Consider the following 17981-nt stretch of genomic DNA (forward strand, 5'->3'; position numbering starts at 1 on the left):
ACTTATAATAATATATCTTTTACGTACTATTAAAAGCAACAGTTGCCTTATTTTTTTATTTTTTATTTAAACAAAACCAATATTCGCCATTTTTATGGAATAAAAAAGACGGTTGATACACGCTGGCACTCCACTTTGTATATTAAACAATACTGATTACTGTACAACCGGAAGCTGTGCAGAAAGTTGAAGGCCATTTCAGCGGTTGTGCATAGTTAGTTGACCTCGAAAGCATCGTTTTTCCCTTTTTCAAGTGATACAAACAATTAGAGTATAATAAGTAAGGTTGTTGATGGCTAGCCTACCCTACACAGCGACCTCAATCTATCAAGTGACCAATCAGAATCGGAGAAAGTACAGTGACGTCATTATTGATCGCCATTTTGGTGGCAGTATATGTGACGTATGCAGATCAGGGTCACCAGCAGTACTATTCCTACTATAAACTAGCTGAGCGAGGTGGTTCGTGTTCAATAGTATTGTGTGCAGTATAGTATAGAGTGGCAGTAGTGAAATCTGTAATGTGCTAATTATGCGGTAAAGTAAAACTGCTTTCTGCAGTGAAATCGTCGAGCAAGCAAACGAAAGGACTTAGCCAATGTAAGCTGGAGTGCTGCGTATCAACAGGTGTTTAATTGGTGCTTTTTAAATAATAACACTGATCAACGCCACCATGACAGACCGAAACACGTCGAGTAAATCCTTCAAACAGAGAAAGAGTTTTGGTGAGTCACAAAGCTAAGTTATTTTACGAGTTTCTTCGTCCGTCATGGCCGTATGCTGTACATGGTGCCACCTTCAATAATGTGCACGCATATGTCACTTGCCCCCCCCCCCATAGGCCTACTTTAGTTTTTTTTTTAACTCCATTTCGTTTGGGGACAAGCTCTAGGCCAGGACACCTCTATTTTTACGAGTTCTGTTCAAACTGACTTTTGCAGGTGACTGTCCAGTACCATTGACCAGTGACTTTCGCAGGCTAAGCAGTCTTTTTTCTTCCGATAAACTCGAGTCATGTTAGTTGTACTGTAGGATGGGACTCCGTATTAATCGCGGTTTTAATCGTTTCTCGTTCGGAATAGAGATTGCCCACTAACCTTCCCGAATTGTCATGATTGTCTTGTCTTTTGTGTTAACTGAATAACTCTTCCTTTTTTTATAAACAAATCCGACGGTGCCGGTGGTGTGGTTTATTCCGTGTACGTTGCCTGTGAAAATAGATAGGGGCCTATGCTCGGAGTACATGTATGCGAACGGAGGTGGACTCCCTATGCGGGAAGTGTTTTTTTTAATAATGATCCCAACTTTTTTTTCATAGTTAATGTTTGACGCAAACAACCCCTGCATAAAGTCTGATATTTTCCCTGTAACGTTCAAGTTGATTAAAGACTACATGCCTGCAGGATGATTTCTTAATACCCTGCCCCTCCCCGGAAAGGAGAACACAAATCACTGAGACAAGTCTACTGATTGGCGATTGGGGGCGCCATTCACTTTACACGGTGTGCCGTTTGATTTTTTATAACGCGCCGTCCATATTTTGATCCCGTAAAAGTTTTTACGATTTCGTGGTGGAAATATCGTCCTTTGACTTCTTTTTGTGTTTGAACGTTCATGGACAGAGCACCATTAAAGATTTATGTTAAAATATAGACAGTACCTTTTTAGTTTTAGCAGACACGGTGAGGGAAAATTTAATATTTAATAAAAATTGTTAAAAGTCCCAAAAGACACAACAATTTTTTTTATACAACTCTGCAGAAAGTCCTTAATGCCTGGTGAACTGGATAAAAATCGCCACTTGAGGGAGTTTTGGCAGCGTAATAAAAGAAATTTCCCATGCCGCAATAATAGGAATGCTGCGATAATATGGAGTCCGACTTTTACTTTGAAATCATTTTCAAAGAAAATATGACTTTCCTACCTTTTTTGCAGTTCGCCATCTTGCTTTTTAAATATATTTTCTGTTTGTCATCGTCATCTTTTATCCCTCCTAAATCAAAGCCCTGCCCTCTTTCCACAAAATTAAACCTGCTGATATTCAAGAAGGTGTCATTGCCAACTGTTCAAATGTGTCAAAAAATATCAGAATGTCACTTTTGAGTGTCATTTAGTCAGCTGTTTTGGTGAGTCTTTTAACCTAAGGATTACCAGCTCTAGTCATGCAATCCTTCTAACGTGCGCGACCTTATAGTCGCCGCCCAAACGCCAATTTTTGGTGGTGTTTGTATCTTTTTTTCCCAGATTTTCACAGCATACCATGGCATGTTTGCTTCCATTTCGACATCGTCCTGTTATACTGCCTCAAATAATTTCAAAGATACAAAGCGTCAAAGTCAACCACATTTAGGTGGCGACTTTAGGGTGACTGTTCACAAAGTTGCTGTTACAATCAATTGCACTTGTTGATCTGGAAAATCACTAATACAATAGCCACAGTCATGTGTAGCCTTCGTATGAAATGCATTTAAAACAAAGGGAGTAAAGGCATTTGTTGTAAAAGCCAGATGGTACCAGTGCGTTCACCGGAGTGGGTTGGAGTAAAGTACTTCACTGAAGGGAAGTCAATGGTTGCTGAAACCAGATGATAATCTTACATACATGTACATATGTGGGCGGAGTTACAAATTTCCATTCATGAATTTTGACAGGGGCAGGGCAGAGTATCAGTCTGAATATGTACATTATTGTACTGTTCGAAAGCAAGTGGCACATACATGTACATGTACCGGTACATGTATGTAGACTGTGATCGAGCGTGCTACTCAAGCATTTCTTTATTTCTTATTCATAAATACCTCAGACAGTTGAGCCATTCCTATTGGTCGAGAGTCCGTCACGTGGCCGGTCTTAAACGGATGATAAAGACATGGCTAGCTGGTCTTAAACACTTTTCCAGTGTCACATTAAATGTGGACTCCTAAAAATCCAGTGCCTCTTACCGTTTTATTGGTTGAACGTTCACAGTCCTCACGTAGGCATGCGCAACACTACCAGTGAGTCAGAATTTTATAGTTCTAAATTCAAATCGCAACGCCTCAGGTGCGTTCTGCGCGACATCGCACAGAACGTGCCACGCGCGCGTCAATCTCCATAAAAGGGTTGTTTACATCTTAATCGCCAGCTGAACACTCCATTTTTTAGCTAGAGGGATGTTTCAAAAAGCATGAAGTGAACTTGTTGAACAAAATCGGGATTTTTTGACCGAAATATTATATATTTTTGACCTAAAAAGGTATTTATGAATGGGAATAAATGTGTGTTCGGTCGGTATTAATCACTCTGTTTAAGACCGCTTAGAGTCTGGCCGTCTGGGTGCTGATAATTACCCTCGCCTCCGGCTCGGGTTAATTATCAGCACCCAGACTCTAAGCGGTCTTAAACAGAGTGATTAAAACCTCTCAAGCACACATTTATTTCCTTATTATAATTTATAAAGCCATTCATTTACAATGAATTCAACAACGAAAGTAAATTTTACTCATTTATTAACTTGATATTATTGTTGTTGTTTTTCTATTTCAGCTTCAAGAAAAGATGAAGTGGCTGGTATAAGAGCGAAATTCCCCAACAAAATCCCAGTGAGTGAAAATTGATGTCAGGGTTTTGGACGGGTAGAATGTTTGTTCATAGGCATCAGTGCGGTGTGCCTGCTATACATAAAACTAAGAATGTTGCCATATTTAACAAATGTAAGGTAAACACCTACTAATGAGGGCCCTACATGTATTTTACAGAATAATGAAATTAAAATTTAGCAGACTTGTATACTGTACGTACATCTTACTATAATTCAAGGAATCTCTGTCTGTCTGTCTGTCCGTCGATTATCTCCAGAACCGGGCACCGTATGAAGTTGAAAATCGGCAGGTGTATTGCTCGGGGCCACAGAATGTGCAGTGCCAAGTTTGAAGTGGTTTGGATGAGCGGTTCTCGAAAAAGCTGCAAAAAAGCAGTATTTCCAAAGGCAAACGTGGCAGCTTAGAACATAACACCACGCACTGCCGTTCTTTTCAATTGTTAACGTCATGTTTAAGCTAAAGCGCGCGTGCTCAATATGACGCAAACAATGCAAAAAGGACGGGCACGCGCACGTGCATTGTAGGGCGATACCATTGTCCAGTATTGGTGAATAGCACTGCATACCATATTTCGTATGTACACGGACACGTTATTTTTGCAGTCGACTAAGCGACCATTGTAGGTGGTCGAACTTCAAACTTGGCACAAACTTTGACGCAAGTGTGCGTTGTTTGCACGAGCAGTTCTCAAAAACTCTGCAAGTATGCAACTTACAATGTATACCAGCGGCAAAGCAATTTGCGTTTCCCGAACATGCACATTTTAGATGGCACTGCACTAGTGTATATAATCAGACAAAAATTGCGACCATGAGTATTCATATTGAAGGTGCGATGCCTTCTACATTTATCACATACAGTATGGAGCGTTCTCTAAGACTTTAAATTTGCATGAATTCATTCTTTGCATGGCACCCGTTGTGCTAACACATCTAGGAACCAAACAAACCTGTGCCCAATTACCCAGGCCTCATCAATCTTGCAAAACTTCCAGTTCACCTGATGCATTTACAATGTAGAAGGAACTTGGGTAGTTTATGAACATTGGGTTGAACAGCCTTCCCTGGGTCAAATACAACCCTGACCTCCATTGATGTTTTGTTCCATGCCTCTGTGTTCTCAACAATGGTTCAGAAAAAAAGTAAAAATGACACATTGTTTGGTGGAATGAAGAATTTGATAAATCACCTCTGCAGGGTGGGTTGGTTACATTGTGTACCGCCCGGTAGGTCTTTATATTGGGTGTCTCTGTGCTTGTGTGTTTGATGGTAGGAGCAAAGTCACATATCCTGAAAAATATGGCACTTTTGCAAACCCAGGTGAGGGAGATTTGCTTACATGGATGTAGATGTACATGTACGCTTGACTGTCATGTACAATGTAGAAATGAAAGGTAGACTTGTTTTCCATGCAGGGTTCATGCACTTTTAAGAGGAGGTCCCATAGATTGTAAAATTTCCAGGAAGTGACTACTGTTTCACAGCAGTAGGTGGCCATGTGTAGTGAGTCACTGAGGAACATTGTACCATATGGCCATTTCCATCACTTCATAGGGTGACTGACCTACATGTACATTATGCACACTGTGTTGTACAGTCTCTGTTAAGTTCAGGCTTGTAAAAAATGAATACAAGACTCACGGTGTCATCCATGGTACCTTTCCTTATTTGTACAAAAATGCATCCCATGGCAGAGTTCACACATTGAACATGTATAAAGTCACTAAATATGTTACAAAAAATATCCTTTTTAATTTTTTTTCTGATTAAGATATCAGAGTTCTAAGCCCTATATTTTTGCAATGAAATACATTTTTTTCAAGCTAATCTAAGACAAATGCAGACCGTATGAGATTCTTCCTAGTATTTTGTGTTGAAATACTTGTTTTCAATACAGTTCATGAGATTTCTTGCCATACAATACTGAGTACATTGTACGTGACATACACTGTGCACATACATTGATAGGCTTTGAAGAAACTCAAGGTGAACTTATAATGAAGAATAAATTTGAGCTGCTGCTACTCATGTACATGTATACATACATGGCACAAAATGTGTTTGAGTACAGTACCGGTACATACATACCGTATCCATGTACGGGTATGAAGCATACATGTGTAGATGGTACCAGCAAATTTAAGGTTAATGGTGTATTAAATCTTGGATGGTTTTCAGAAGCATGTTGATTATAATAACAGTAGGCAGGTGAACAATGTGAAACTTGTACACAAATTATGTTGCACGTGCAAAATGTCTGCATCTTAAACCTGCTTCATTGTTTATGTATGCAGTACATTTGTATCAAGTACCGGTGCATGTGTGCAGTATCAAGGCTTATAAACATGATAAATGGGTTTTATTGGGATTTGGATGGTTGTGTACATATTTTTAGTTGAAATGTTTTATTTTGTATTCCATGAAAGATCTTATACAAATTGCTCTTGTACCTATGTACATGTACAAAACTGTACATGTACAAGGTTAAGAAAAAACAGTTTACTTCATGTACATGTACATGTACATGGTACAGCACACAACATGTATGTACACAATGTAGGCCTATAGGTACATTTTTGTACAATGTACAGTACATGTAGTTGCTGCTTTAGGTGTATGCTCTGACCTTAAATAAGAACACAGTGTTTGGAGTGACCTTGGCCTGAGGAGTCACCCATTGTTGCAGTGGTCAGTGGATCAAGGCCAGTGACTGATATGAAATGCAGCAGTTTTCATGGAAATATTCAACCACTGGCATAGGGCCTACAACTCGCAAACAAGCTTGCTTTGTGATTGGATTGGTACAATGGAATTGTATGAAAGAGAAGCCTCTTGGTGAACTGTTACCTCTAACCCACGACAGTGGGTAGGGCTTGACAAACATCCATTCAAAAGGAAAAAAAAGGAACTTACAGTCTGTTATTAGCCTCGACTGCTCTATGGTACAGATAGAGCGCCGTGTTCTATGTAGGAATTGTGTGACACTCACCAAACAGCCACCAAACGTTTATTATGATTTTGTCATTACTGTACATGTTTCATGCGCACATTAGTCATTTGTTACAGAGTCATTTACATATGTATGAAGAATGTTTGTTGAAGAATGTGACTGTGGAATTACACGTACAAATTACATCACACCATAGAGAATTGCACCAATCAGAGCAACACTTGGAACTGGGTACTGGGTTTAAGAAATCCAGTCCAAAGCTTCATTCAAACTGATTGTGTGCACGACAGAACGTGCTGAATGTACGCTTTGTTGAATGGGGACAAAAAGAATTTTGATAACAAACGATATGTTGTTGACTACAAGAATTGAATTCATGCAACTTTTAAAAAAAAGTCTACCCTGGTTTTTGTCATTCTAATGTTTATACTGGTATGCGTACATGCATCGTACATGTATGCGTATACCGGTACGTGTCTAGATGCATGTCATTTGCTACATGTAGTTTGGTGTCTACAGTGCATGCTGCACATTTTCTTGAGGAACTTAATTAAATACATGTACGGTAAATCTAAGGTGTTTTCTCAAATTCAGAACATCCTTTCACTTGATAGATATTTTGAGAATTGATCATAATACTGTTAGCTTTGTAACTTTACGTGGCATTGTTTCAGCAATTGAGAAACACCAGGACATGTATTTACAATGTATTTCAATGTTTGTCCATACTTTTACCTGCACGCAAAAATTTGTCAGTAGTGGCTTTGCCATAAAATCAAGTCACATGTTTAATAAGAAAAGCACCTGCTGCAGATCTTCTCTCAGGGATCAGGCCTGACTGGACAGGAGAGTTCATACCGGTATAACACCCTGTCAGTTAATGAATATTCCTACAAGTACAATAAATCATGAGCTAATGTCTCTGTGATGACACCTGACAAGCTGATACTCATTTGGGAGGCAATGTCTCCTGGGAATTGCAGTCTGCCAGCTGCTTCAACATCTCCTGAAAATAATTTACAAAATGCATTAATTAGCATAATGCACACCCTCCTAATGTGTGAGGCCTTCTCACACTATCGTCTTTACTGTCCCTCTATTAAAACCCTAACCCCCTAGGCCCTTGTTGCTTACAACCATCCTCAATCCTCCAAAATCCTCCAAAATTTTTCAACTCCGCCTAAATTTTTCAAAATTGTCAGACAGTCCTGCCTCAAAATGCATTCATCCTCAATCCTCCAAAATCCTCCTCATCCCAAAACTTTGCACTCGTGTTTAAATGAAGGATAACCAACGCCAAATCCTTCCAAATCATCAGACAGTCCTGCCTCAAAATGCATTCATCCTCAATCCTCCAAAATCCTCTTGTGCTTCATGCACCATTCATCCTCAATCCTCCAAAATCCTCATGTGCTTCAATCACCATTCATCCTCAATCCTCCAGAATCCTCATTTGATTCAATCACCATTCATCCTCAATCCTCTAGAATCCTCCAAAACCGCCAGGAGGATTTTGGAGGAGTGAGGTGGGTTAGGGTTAAGGTCCACCCTGAGCAGCACAGGGGTTTACAATGTATCAAACCACATAATGGTCCGTGATCAAACATGGGTAGGCAAGGCATACTTTTCATACAAATACTGTGCATATTGATGTGTACAGTACAGGTACACTGGTGTGCATGGATCGGCTTTAGATTTGGGATTATCTACAGAACCTGTGGATCCTTTCGACCCTGGTCAGGTTTTGGATTTTATACTTGTAGATCACTGGACCCATGCAGAATCTGTACTGAATTCTTGCTACAATGTAGTGTGAATGGGGTTCCCAAAATCTCTGTATTGGATTGGGATCCAACACAGATAGTTGGATAGTGTGAAAGGCCCCTTATGTTTGTACAGTACATGCTGGAACATGGTTTAGGGGCATATGGTGTGCAGTGGTACAAGCAACCAACTTCTACATGTATGATGTGCATAAAAACGTAGTGTCTGCTGAAAAGAAGAATGTATCAGAGCCTGTGCGCACAGTACCGTTGCCAAAAAAGGACTCTTTGTGATTCCCAAAACTGGTATTATATACCACTAGGCCTTGTTTTTGTTTTTGTCTATATATTCAAACTGTCTTCAGTCTTCTTATAGCCTGGCTTGGCTAGAATGGGTCAACTCAAATTTGTTGTTCACAGAGATTAACCCTTACTCTCTGAGGGTAGTTTACTGCATGTCAGTTGGTTATGCCAATGCCCTCCAGCTGCAGTTTATTGGCAGATAGTTTGTCTTAACAGTGAAGGCTCCAATTGGCAGGAGTTGGAGGCCCTGGAGGGTGCCTGATACTGACCAGCTGGGGGCACTCACTTTGTTATCAGAGGACTCTCATTGTTCTCTGTGGCATGTATTGGAGTGCCTGTCCAGTTACCCTTGAAATAACATGGCAGATATTGGAGGGCCGTGCAAAAAACATAGGAGATTTTCTTGAGGCACATATTGGCATGCGTTGGAGGGTCTAGTAGGGTAAGGGTTAATGTATTTTGAGTCAGATGTTTGTATTTTATGTAACTTGTGAGCAGGAACATAATAGAATTGTCACACACATTGTTGTGGGCAAGTGAAGCTGTTATCTATTTTTGTTTTGTCTCTGCGTGTACCAGTTACCAGCACAAAAATTATTCAGGCACGATTAGTGCTAATTTTTTTCACGATGGCTTATCTGTTTTTCATATCTGTTTTTTTTTGGGGTCAGGTACGTGTACTACAGGCAAACAGTGGATACCAGTTTGGGGAAAACAAAGTCAAGAACTCGTTTTCGTACCAGCATTTATTTAATTTCCGTTGAGATTTTTTTATTGAACCTCAAGAACTGTTAGGTATTGGGATGTTACACCACTGAAGGATCTGTGTCTGTGTTAATATTAAAGGGAAAATACAACATTTGCAAACATCAAAAAATAAAACTACCAAATCATTTTGAAATACCTTGCTGGACTGTTAGTGAATGACAGTGTAAAGCATCCTGTAAAATCATGGCACCTGGTATACTGTCATTTTCAAGAAAAGTGGTATTTTTGTATCAATTTCCAAGCTGATCGGCCGATCAGCGTTGGAAAAACTGGCTTTTTTCAAATACTGGCCCCAATTGACCATCGCACTTGTTTGCAATCGATTACAAACCTATGAACGGGTACGAGCCAGCTAGACTGGTTCCCTGACCGTACAATTACCCAATGTATGTAAACTGCTCTGTTTCTTCTTATATGGAGTCAGGAAACCAGACTACAGGAAAATTTTTATAGCATTTTCGAACCCAAAACCTCAAAAAAGTCAGTGTAACTATATTTGCTATATATTTCCAACCCCCCAATTCCATCCATTTCTGAAAATTACAGCAAAAGCAAATGATGTATACATGTATTCCCTTTAACTTGGAGCAAAAATATGGCAAATGAAATGAACTGAAAAATTGTAGTAAAATCATATGTACGCAAGAAATTCCATTTTGAAATGTGTACAAATGACGTACTGTACACATACCTAGTACGTTGTTTATTCATACCTTGATGTAACCTGCACTCAATCCCCCTACATTGTACTGGTGCAGTACCTTACACTCTACTCGGTCGAGGGCTGCTTTCTTCAGTCCGTGGAGCTGCCTATTCCAACTCGCACCGATACATTCTCCCAACTTGGCCCCCTTCTTTTGGCACGCTCCTCCCCCTAGAACTCTTTAGTTTGTCAGTTGTCTGGCAACAATCAGTCAGATGCACCGTATATATTTTTATCGGATTCTGAGCTAAGAAAGCTGTCTCAAAGTTGAATACGAGTAATTTCCAAATTTATTGAGATAAAAATTATGCTGTAACTTGTAATACACTGTATGAGCAACTGACATTTGAAACTGATTATTTTTTCTCTCTCTTTCTTGTACATTGCAGGTCATTGTGGAAAGATACTACAAAGAGACCAACTTACCTCTTCTAGACAAGACCAAATTTCTGGTACCCCAGGAATTGACAATGAGCCAGTTTGTAACAATAATCAGGTAAAGTGCTTATTTGCATAAAATGTTACATAATTAGTCATTAGTAATGTTACATAATTATTATTAATATTACTATACATATTTTTTTCTGGGGGGGGGGTGTTTCTATGTACGTATATTAATATGCGTGTATTTGCTTTAAATGCTGAACATTTAAGGTACATTTAATCAACTAAGCCAATAAAAGATTTAAACAATAGCATCATTGTAACTGCGTTAATCACAAGTGTAATAAGGTTAGCATGCAATGGCTTGGAAAATGACATGCTGGGTCATTCCGTGTCAAATCAACACGCTTTTGGACCCGACCCTCACAGATTGAAACAATATTTGGTGTGATGATTGGCCTATATGAGAAACCCCCAGAACTGATTTTTTTTGTAAATTGACTCGTTAGTTTTTGAGATACGGGTCAACGAACTTTTGACTAATTAGCATGACCTCCGAACTTTAAATACTTGTATCTCAAAAACTATAGCGCCTACAAAGCCAAGTTGTACATCATATTAAAGTTCTTTGAATGGCCTCCATTTCATAAAATAAAACCAAAATCGTAGCATGAAGTGCAGAGAAAATGCGTAACAAAATGACCTTTGACCTCGAATTACGAAAAACAATATGCTTCAAATTTTGTAATTTTTTTTCAAATGTTAGTTTATGATGTCGGCAACAATCTTAAGAAAAAATTGGGATGGGCGCTCTTAAAGTTTTTAAGTTATGATTTTTTGAAGAAAGCCTGTCCATGAAAAAGTATGCATAATATTAAATGTACATGTACATGTACATGTACATGTACATGTACATGTATATGTATACATTGTACTTGTACTGTGTACATGTGCACATTTTACCTGTGCATCATGTTTGCCCTTTACAACCGCATAGTCTCAACTCATATCCAAGTCAGGTGTGTTTACAAACACAAATGCCCCGCAACCGTGACTGTTCCCATGACATAACACCACTCTTTTAACATCAACTTACACATACGTACCTTGGTCACATGGAACGTTCATTGACAGCATTAGTGTCTTCTGTAGGTTTTATATGAATTAATCCCTAATCCCTATGATCTCAGAATAAATACAAGATTTTTATTGTTTTAGCCACTGTGACCTTGACCCTTGACCTTTGGACCCCAATGCGATAGGCCTATTTGGATTACCAAGAACGATCCACAAACCAAATTTGAAGTTCACATGTAAAGTATTGACAAAATTTCTTTTGTTTTAGTCACTGGGACCTTGACCCTTGACCTTTCGGCCCCAAATGCAAAAGGGTTCTTAGGATTACCAAGAACAATACACAAACCAAATTTGAAATTCATATGTTAAGTATTTCTCAAGTTAATGCGCTGACAAGATTTGTCCGGACACACACACACACCCACACACGTTTGTTTTACATACGCTATGTGGACATTCCTTTGTTTTCGTGTAGTTAAGAAAACTCGGTACAAAAAATAACTTTACTTAAACTGTGAAAACTTTTTAACCCATTTTTTTCCCTATGATTCCCTATAGTGTTTCTCTTCATTCTGCTACAGATAAACCTAACCCAAAAATGCCTTTATACCTGTTTTTCAGAAAGGGCAAAACCTTATGTGGACACGGCTTAGTCCACATAATGTTAACACAACCTGCATTATGTGGACATCTTTTGTTCACAAGTCCACATAGGGAATGTAAGACAAACTCACCCCCACACACACCCACCCACCCACACACACACACCCACCCACCCACGGAAGGACAAGGCGGAAACAGTATGCCCCTTCGGCTTCGCCGCGGGGCATAAAAATATGTTATACCGGTCTACGTTACTTTCATTTTTCGCTTAACCAAAGTCTGTGTTGCAGTGTTCATCTCCTCGGCGGAGATCTTGTATACGCGTCCTGTTTCAGTGAACGGTTCCACTGCTGTTATAATACATCCTTGCCATGAATTACAAGTGTGTCTGGTCGATAGGGGAACTTGAAAGATGGAGATGGCCCATGGGGATGAAGGAAACTCAGTTCCACTTCTTGGGATGCTGGAAGGATCTCCTGAACACATGCTAGCCACCAGTAACAGTCATACATCACTGTAACATACATGTACCCCTTGATATCTGCAAAATCAATACATGCAGTTTGTCCATGGACTTGGAGGCAAACTGGTTCCTCCCTTGAGTCTGAGGAGGAGGAAAAATCAAGCACCTTAATATTGTCTTTAGACATCGGACAAAAACAGTGCAGCTTTTGTGTTCCTGGAATGGTACGTGCAATTTGGAATCTTTGCCTGAGAATATCCGCTTCATTCTTCATCTCTCGCCGAGGAGATGAACACTGCAACACAGACTTTGGTTGAGCGAAAAATGAAAGTAGACCGGTATAACATATATTTTATAAGTAATTTTGTTCTGCCCTTAATATAAATGAGTTGAGACTATGTGGTTGTAAAGGGCAAACATGATGCACAGGTAAAATGTGCACATGTACATGTACACAGTACAAGTGTACATGTACATGTTTACTTGTACATGTACATTTAATATTATGCATACTTTTTCATGGACAGGCTTTCTTCAAAAAATCATAACTTAAAAACTTTGAAAGCGCCCATCCCAATTTTTTCTTAAGATTGTTGCTGACATCATAAACTAACATTTGAAAAAAAATTACAAAATTTGAAGCATATTGTTTTTCGTAATTCGAGGTCAAAGGTCATTTTGTTACGCATTTTCTCTGCACTTCATGCTACGATTTTGGTTTTATTTTATGAAATGGAGGCCATTCAAAGAACTTTAATATGATGTACAACTTGGCTTTGTAGGCGCTATAGTTTTTGAGATACAAGTATTTAAAGTTCGGAGGTCATGCTAATTAGTCAAAAGTTCGTTGACCCGTATCTCAAAAACTAACGAGTCAATTTACAAAAAAAATCAGTTCTGGGGGTTTCTCATATAGGCCAATCATCACACCAAATATTGTTTCAATCTGTGAGGGTCGGGTCCAAAAGCGTGTTGATTTGACACGGAATGACCCTGCTGAGAATCTGCAATATGGTGAGTTGTCAAGCACAAACACATGGCAGATATACGATTCACAATGACGTCAAAGTCCGATGTCCAAATCTGCCAGATCAATATAATGCACAAAAGGTTCTACATGTAGCTTGCATGTAACAAAAAAAAAGGTATTTGTCGTAATTACCGGTATTGATCAATCACAAGATTTTTCCACAAAAATAAATAATGCGTGTGATGATGGGTGGAAAATGTGAATGGAAGATCAAGGCTATGCCTTGGAAATAAACATTCCTTAGTGTCAAAATTGCTGGCCAGCCTTACGTTATGGTACAGTTGAAGGGCAGTTTTTTTCCGTTGTTAAAGGACAATTGTAGTAAATTAGGCCTACATGTAAGTGTTAGACGAAAGTAAGTTTAAGTCAAAGCATGCAATGTCAGGTACATGTACATGTACCTGTACATGTACAGTTTGTATGTAAGCTTGTGATTCTGTGTGCCAATGTTGAGCCAAACTAAAATCCCATCTTACGACTAACTTATTCCAAAGCTAAGAATTATCTTCAACATTCAAAACATCAGTGGCAATGTTTACGTGTGTGAAAGATAGACTGTTGCACGTCATTCAAAATGACTCCAGAATCCAGTTAAAAATATAGTCCATCATTTGTAATTTGTGCATTTTGTTCGTTTGAAGCAACAAAAGTGTTCAAAATCTGATGAAGGATACTGAACAACTAACCTGATGAAGTTTCAGGTAAGCTTCAGCTGTATATTCCGAGAAAAACAGCATTCTAGGATCTCAATTTCAAATCAAAAGTTACTGAATCATGTTTTGAATTGTTTTGAATTGCAGCTATACGCGACGTCGCGCACTGATCCGATGAATTATAGCAACCCCGCGCGCGCGTGTGCGTCATGCCAATGCTTGCGCGCGCTTCATCGAATAACAAAACGAGCTACAAATTTAAATTTTCCAACGGTGCGTCTTAAGACGCACCGTAAAGGCTTTCTTTCGTTGATTACTTCAAAATGACAGCTTCCCAGAAAGAATAATTTCACAGGGAGTTTAGTTCCCTTACTATCTTTCAACCAAGTTTGTTTTTCAACAATAATTACGCCAGTTACTTTTCGGATAGCTGCAAATGATGGACTGTAGCTTTAAACAAATCTACTGGTAGTTCATAAATGTCACTTCAACTTGAGTCTCACTAAATACCCTTTGGTTTAATATATGACGTAATTATAAAATGACGGTCTGAAACAGGTGTCAATGTTTATCAACATTTTTTTTCTATAACTTAAGGTTTTTAGGAATTGGTTGGTCATCTTGACGACAATGGAATAGTAGCATATATACAATGCAAGTACATAATGGTCTTGTTATGGCATCTTAGAAAAAAAACATTTCATTGCAAAAGGTTGTACTGGTAAATGCGTTCAAAATATTTCTAGGTAATTAAGTCTGGGCATATTGTTTATGACTATGACCGAAGAAAGAAAGTGCAAAGAATTTGTGTTTAAAGAGCATCCATAAAACTATAGGGCCTACATGTACGTGATTAATTCAGTTTGTTGCACAATTTCCCCTCCCAAATGGTGGATGTACCGGTACACTCTTGTACAATAACACATTTAGATTGAATGAACTTTTTTACTGCTTGATGAAATCAGGCGATGAGTTCATCAACTTGATAACAACACTCCTGTCCTCAGTCAGATTTGGTACAGCCTTCAATTGTGTTTGATCAGACTAGCTAGGTCATGATTAACAATCACCCAGTCCAATTGATTGCGGTTGACTGCCAGGTCAGGGCTGACTTTTTTTCTAACCACTTGACAGACTTGTTGTCATGAGGTGACTCCAGACCACTCATATCCTATGTACATGTATATTTCGTAACTCCAGTGGTATACTTGAACTGCATGAGTTACTGCAACAGTGTGGATATGCACTTGAATTATTAAAGGCAAAGAGTTGTTGCACAAGCTTGTTTTTATGACAGGAAATGCACGAGCGTCTGTGGTTGTTTCCACCCAAGTCGGGGGGTGTGCATTAGAAAAACAATTCTTGGAAGTTAGAATGAACAATTACTAACCTTGAAGAATTTGTTGGATTTTGAAATTGCAGTAAGATTCCTGGAAACTGGAACTGACAAAATCTAAAATGGTTAAAGTTGTTGGCGATGTTGATTCAGGGAATAAGAACTACATTGTGTATATTTTTAAGTACAAACTGAAACAGAGCGGGTCAGATGAGGTGGAAATTATAATGAGCTTGTTTATTGTGCCTTGTTTGGCCCAAACATACTGGTACATTGCACGTTATAGAGCATGGCAGCATGCATGATGCAGTCCCGTGTACCATGACGCATACTCATATTTTTGGGATCATGTGGACATGCATGTACATATAAGCTCTATAAAAATGGAAAAGAAAGGATATTGATATATATTTTGAAATGTTTGATTAGTTTGCATGATTGCCTGTAGAAATGTTCCGATTTTCCCTCCAAGACATTGCAAAGAAATTGTAAGGGAAGAAAAATTCATTAAAAAAAAGCCCAAACCAGAATTACATGTAAGACAATACCGGTACCACATCAACCACATCATGTACAGTGTACCCGTACATGTGCATCTACAGTATGGAGCAAACCTGTACAAAATATGTATGTACATGTACGTCTGCTAGCTCATCCAGCTTTAGAGGGGAGATCAGCTTTATGTGCAGTGCAGCAAAATTGAGTCTTTTCTCCTTGCTGGACTGACTGACTGTTAATCTTCTTTGTTCACATACTGGAATCAATGAACCATGAAAAGGCATGCAGGGATACACTCCGACTTAAAAACTGCCCCAAAACTGGTTCCATAATGATTACACATGTACTGTACATGGTCTTTGGGCCATTCTTTGGTCATTGTGTGACGTAAAATTGGGCTTGTCTGATTATTGAAGCTTTACCCCTTGTTAACTACGGTACATCTGACATATTACTTTCAGTGATTCATCAAGTTAGTGTTTTTTACTCCCTGCCTCAGAGTATACATGTAGTTTGTACTTTCAGTGTGACATCAGACGAAAAAATGTTATCCGGGCTATTCATCGGATATTCTAGTGAGACTAGTCTTTTGTGATTTAGAATGCATAAACAACGTACAGCCTCTGCTTTAGTTTTGCTGGGAATTGTGCTGTGGTCACGTGCGTGACATTTTGATCGGTCACGTGTGTGACATGTTGTGATTAAAATTATGCTAATTTATGCACGGAAAGACCAACTTATAAAACTTCTCAAGAAATTTGCATCTTGATTAACTGTACTAGCAACACTTTAGTGAACAAAATCATTTGTATTACATTACATAAAAAACTCCCTCCCCCCCAAAAAATAATTTAGGTACACTTTCTGAAGAATTGCTCCTTTAATGATTGCCTCTCTCTCTCCCCCTCCACTATACAGAAATCGTATGCAGCTGAGCGCCACGCAGGCCTTCTATCTCATCGTCAACAATAAGAGCCTGGCCAGTATGTCAATCACGTTATCAGAGGTCTACCGGGATGAAAAGGACGAAGACGGCTTCTTGTATATGGTCTACGCCTCACAAGAGATGTTTGGTTGATGGCGAGATCATCGCCCGTTTAGACCAGGAAGTGAGAAGGGGATGAAACTCCAAGACAAAGATGTATATTTTTTTGCAGATTATTCGGAAGGAAACTTGTAAATAATATAACATTAAAGCAGAGGTTGGGAGAGCTAATGGTTTAGAGCGATGTAGACTAACAAACATCTCTGATGAACTTTCAAAGTAAGAGTAATTTTTTTCTTTGCGTAACAGAAAACAACTTTTTGGTCACTGTGTGTGACCTGTCATCTCATTATAAGAGTTACCATGCGAAACCATTTTTACAGAATACAGAATGACTTGGAATTTTCTTTTTATTATAACCACACAGTGTTCATACGTGTATGTATTTAGAATTGATTGAAAGGTATGGAACTTTCACAACTCCCTCATAAGTATCAACATGCTTTTATTATATTTTTTTCAAGTAGCAAAATTGCATTTGTCTTCACTGATGGTATAAGAAGAGCTTTTGATTTGGGCTCGGATTCAATCAATTCAGTACATCCACATTTATATTTGAACCCATATCTCACATTTTGGGGCAAACGGCAACATCTATCTCATATGATGGCGAATTTGTGACGACAGGTTACAGAATTCACGATTGTAATTTGTTTTGGGTGAAAAATATAACTTAAAAAAATATGGGAGGACACAGGCAGCATTTGAACCAGATTTATCGGAACCACCCCCACTGCCCAGGTGTTTCAGTGTGTCCAAACTCTTCTGTTAAACTTACGATTCTGGCTGAAATGTTTTACAGTTACACCCAGACATCCTTTGAAA

The 17981-nt window shown here is 38.8% G+C and overlaps 1 protein-coding gene across 1 annotated transcript; it reads left to right on the top strand.

Annotated features, from left to right (window-relative positions):
• The first annotated feature begins 406 nt into the window (after positions 1 to 406).
• On the top strand, positions 407 to 17710 carry LOC119721182 (microtubule-associated proteins 1A/1B light chain 3C-like). The gene is made up of 4 exons (XM_038191085.1): positions 407 to 725; positions 3526 to 3581; positions 10457 to 10563; positions 17030 to 17710. Exons 1-4 carry the CDS (start codon positions 674 to 676, stop codon positions 17187 to 17189), a joined length of 375 nt encoding a protein of 124 aa, XP_038047013.1. The 5' UTR covers positions 407 to 673; the 3' UTR covers positions 17190 to 17710.
• Positions 17711 to 17981: the final 271 nt, after the last annotated feature.

Source organism: Patiria miniata, unplaced genomic scaffold (assembly GCF_015706575.1).
Source record: "Patiria miniata isolate m_02_andy unplaced genomic scaffold, ASM1570657v1 HiC_scaffold_13, whole genome shotgun sequence".
Taxonomy (NCBI): Eukaryota; Metazoa; Echinodermata; class Asteroidea; order Valvatida; family Asterinidae; genus Patiria; species Patiria miniata.

Bases quoted from the DNA above. Each gene is read 5' to 3' on its own strand.
- LOC119721182 (XM_038191085.1), top strand. From the start codon at position 674: ATGACAGACCGAAACACGTCGAGTAAATCCTTCAAACAGAGAAAGAGT. The intron at 726-3,525 runs GTGAGTCACAAA...TTTCTATTTCAG, and splicing joins CAAACAGAGAAAGAGTTTTG to CTTCAAGAAAAGATGAAGTG. The intron at 3,582-10,456 runs GTGAGTGAAAAT...TGTACATTGCAG, and splicing joins AATTCCCCAACAAAATCCCA to GTCATTGTGGAAAGATACTA.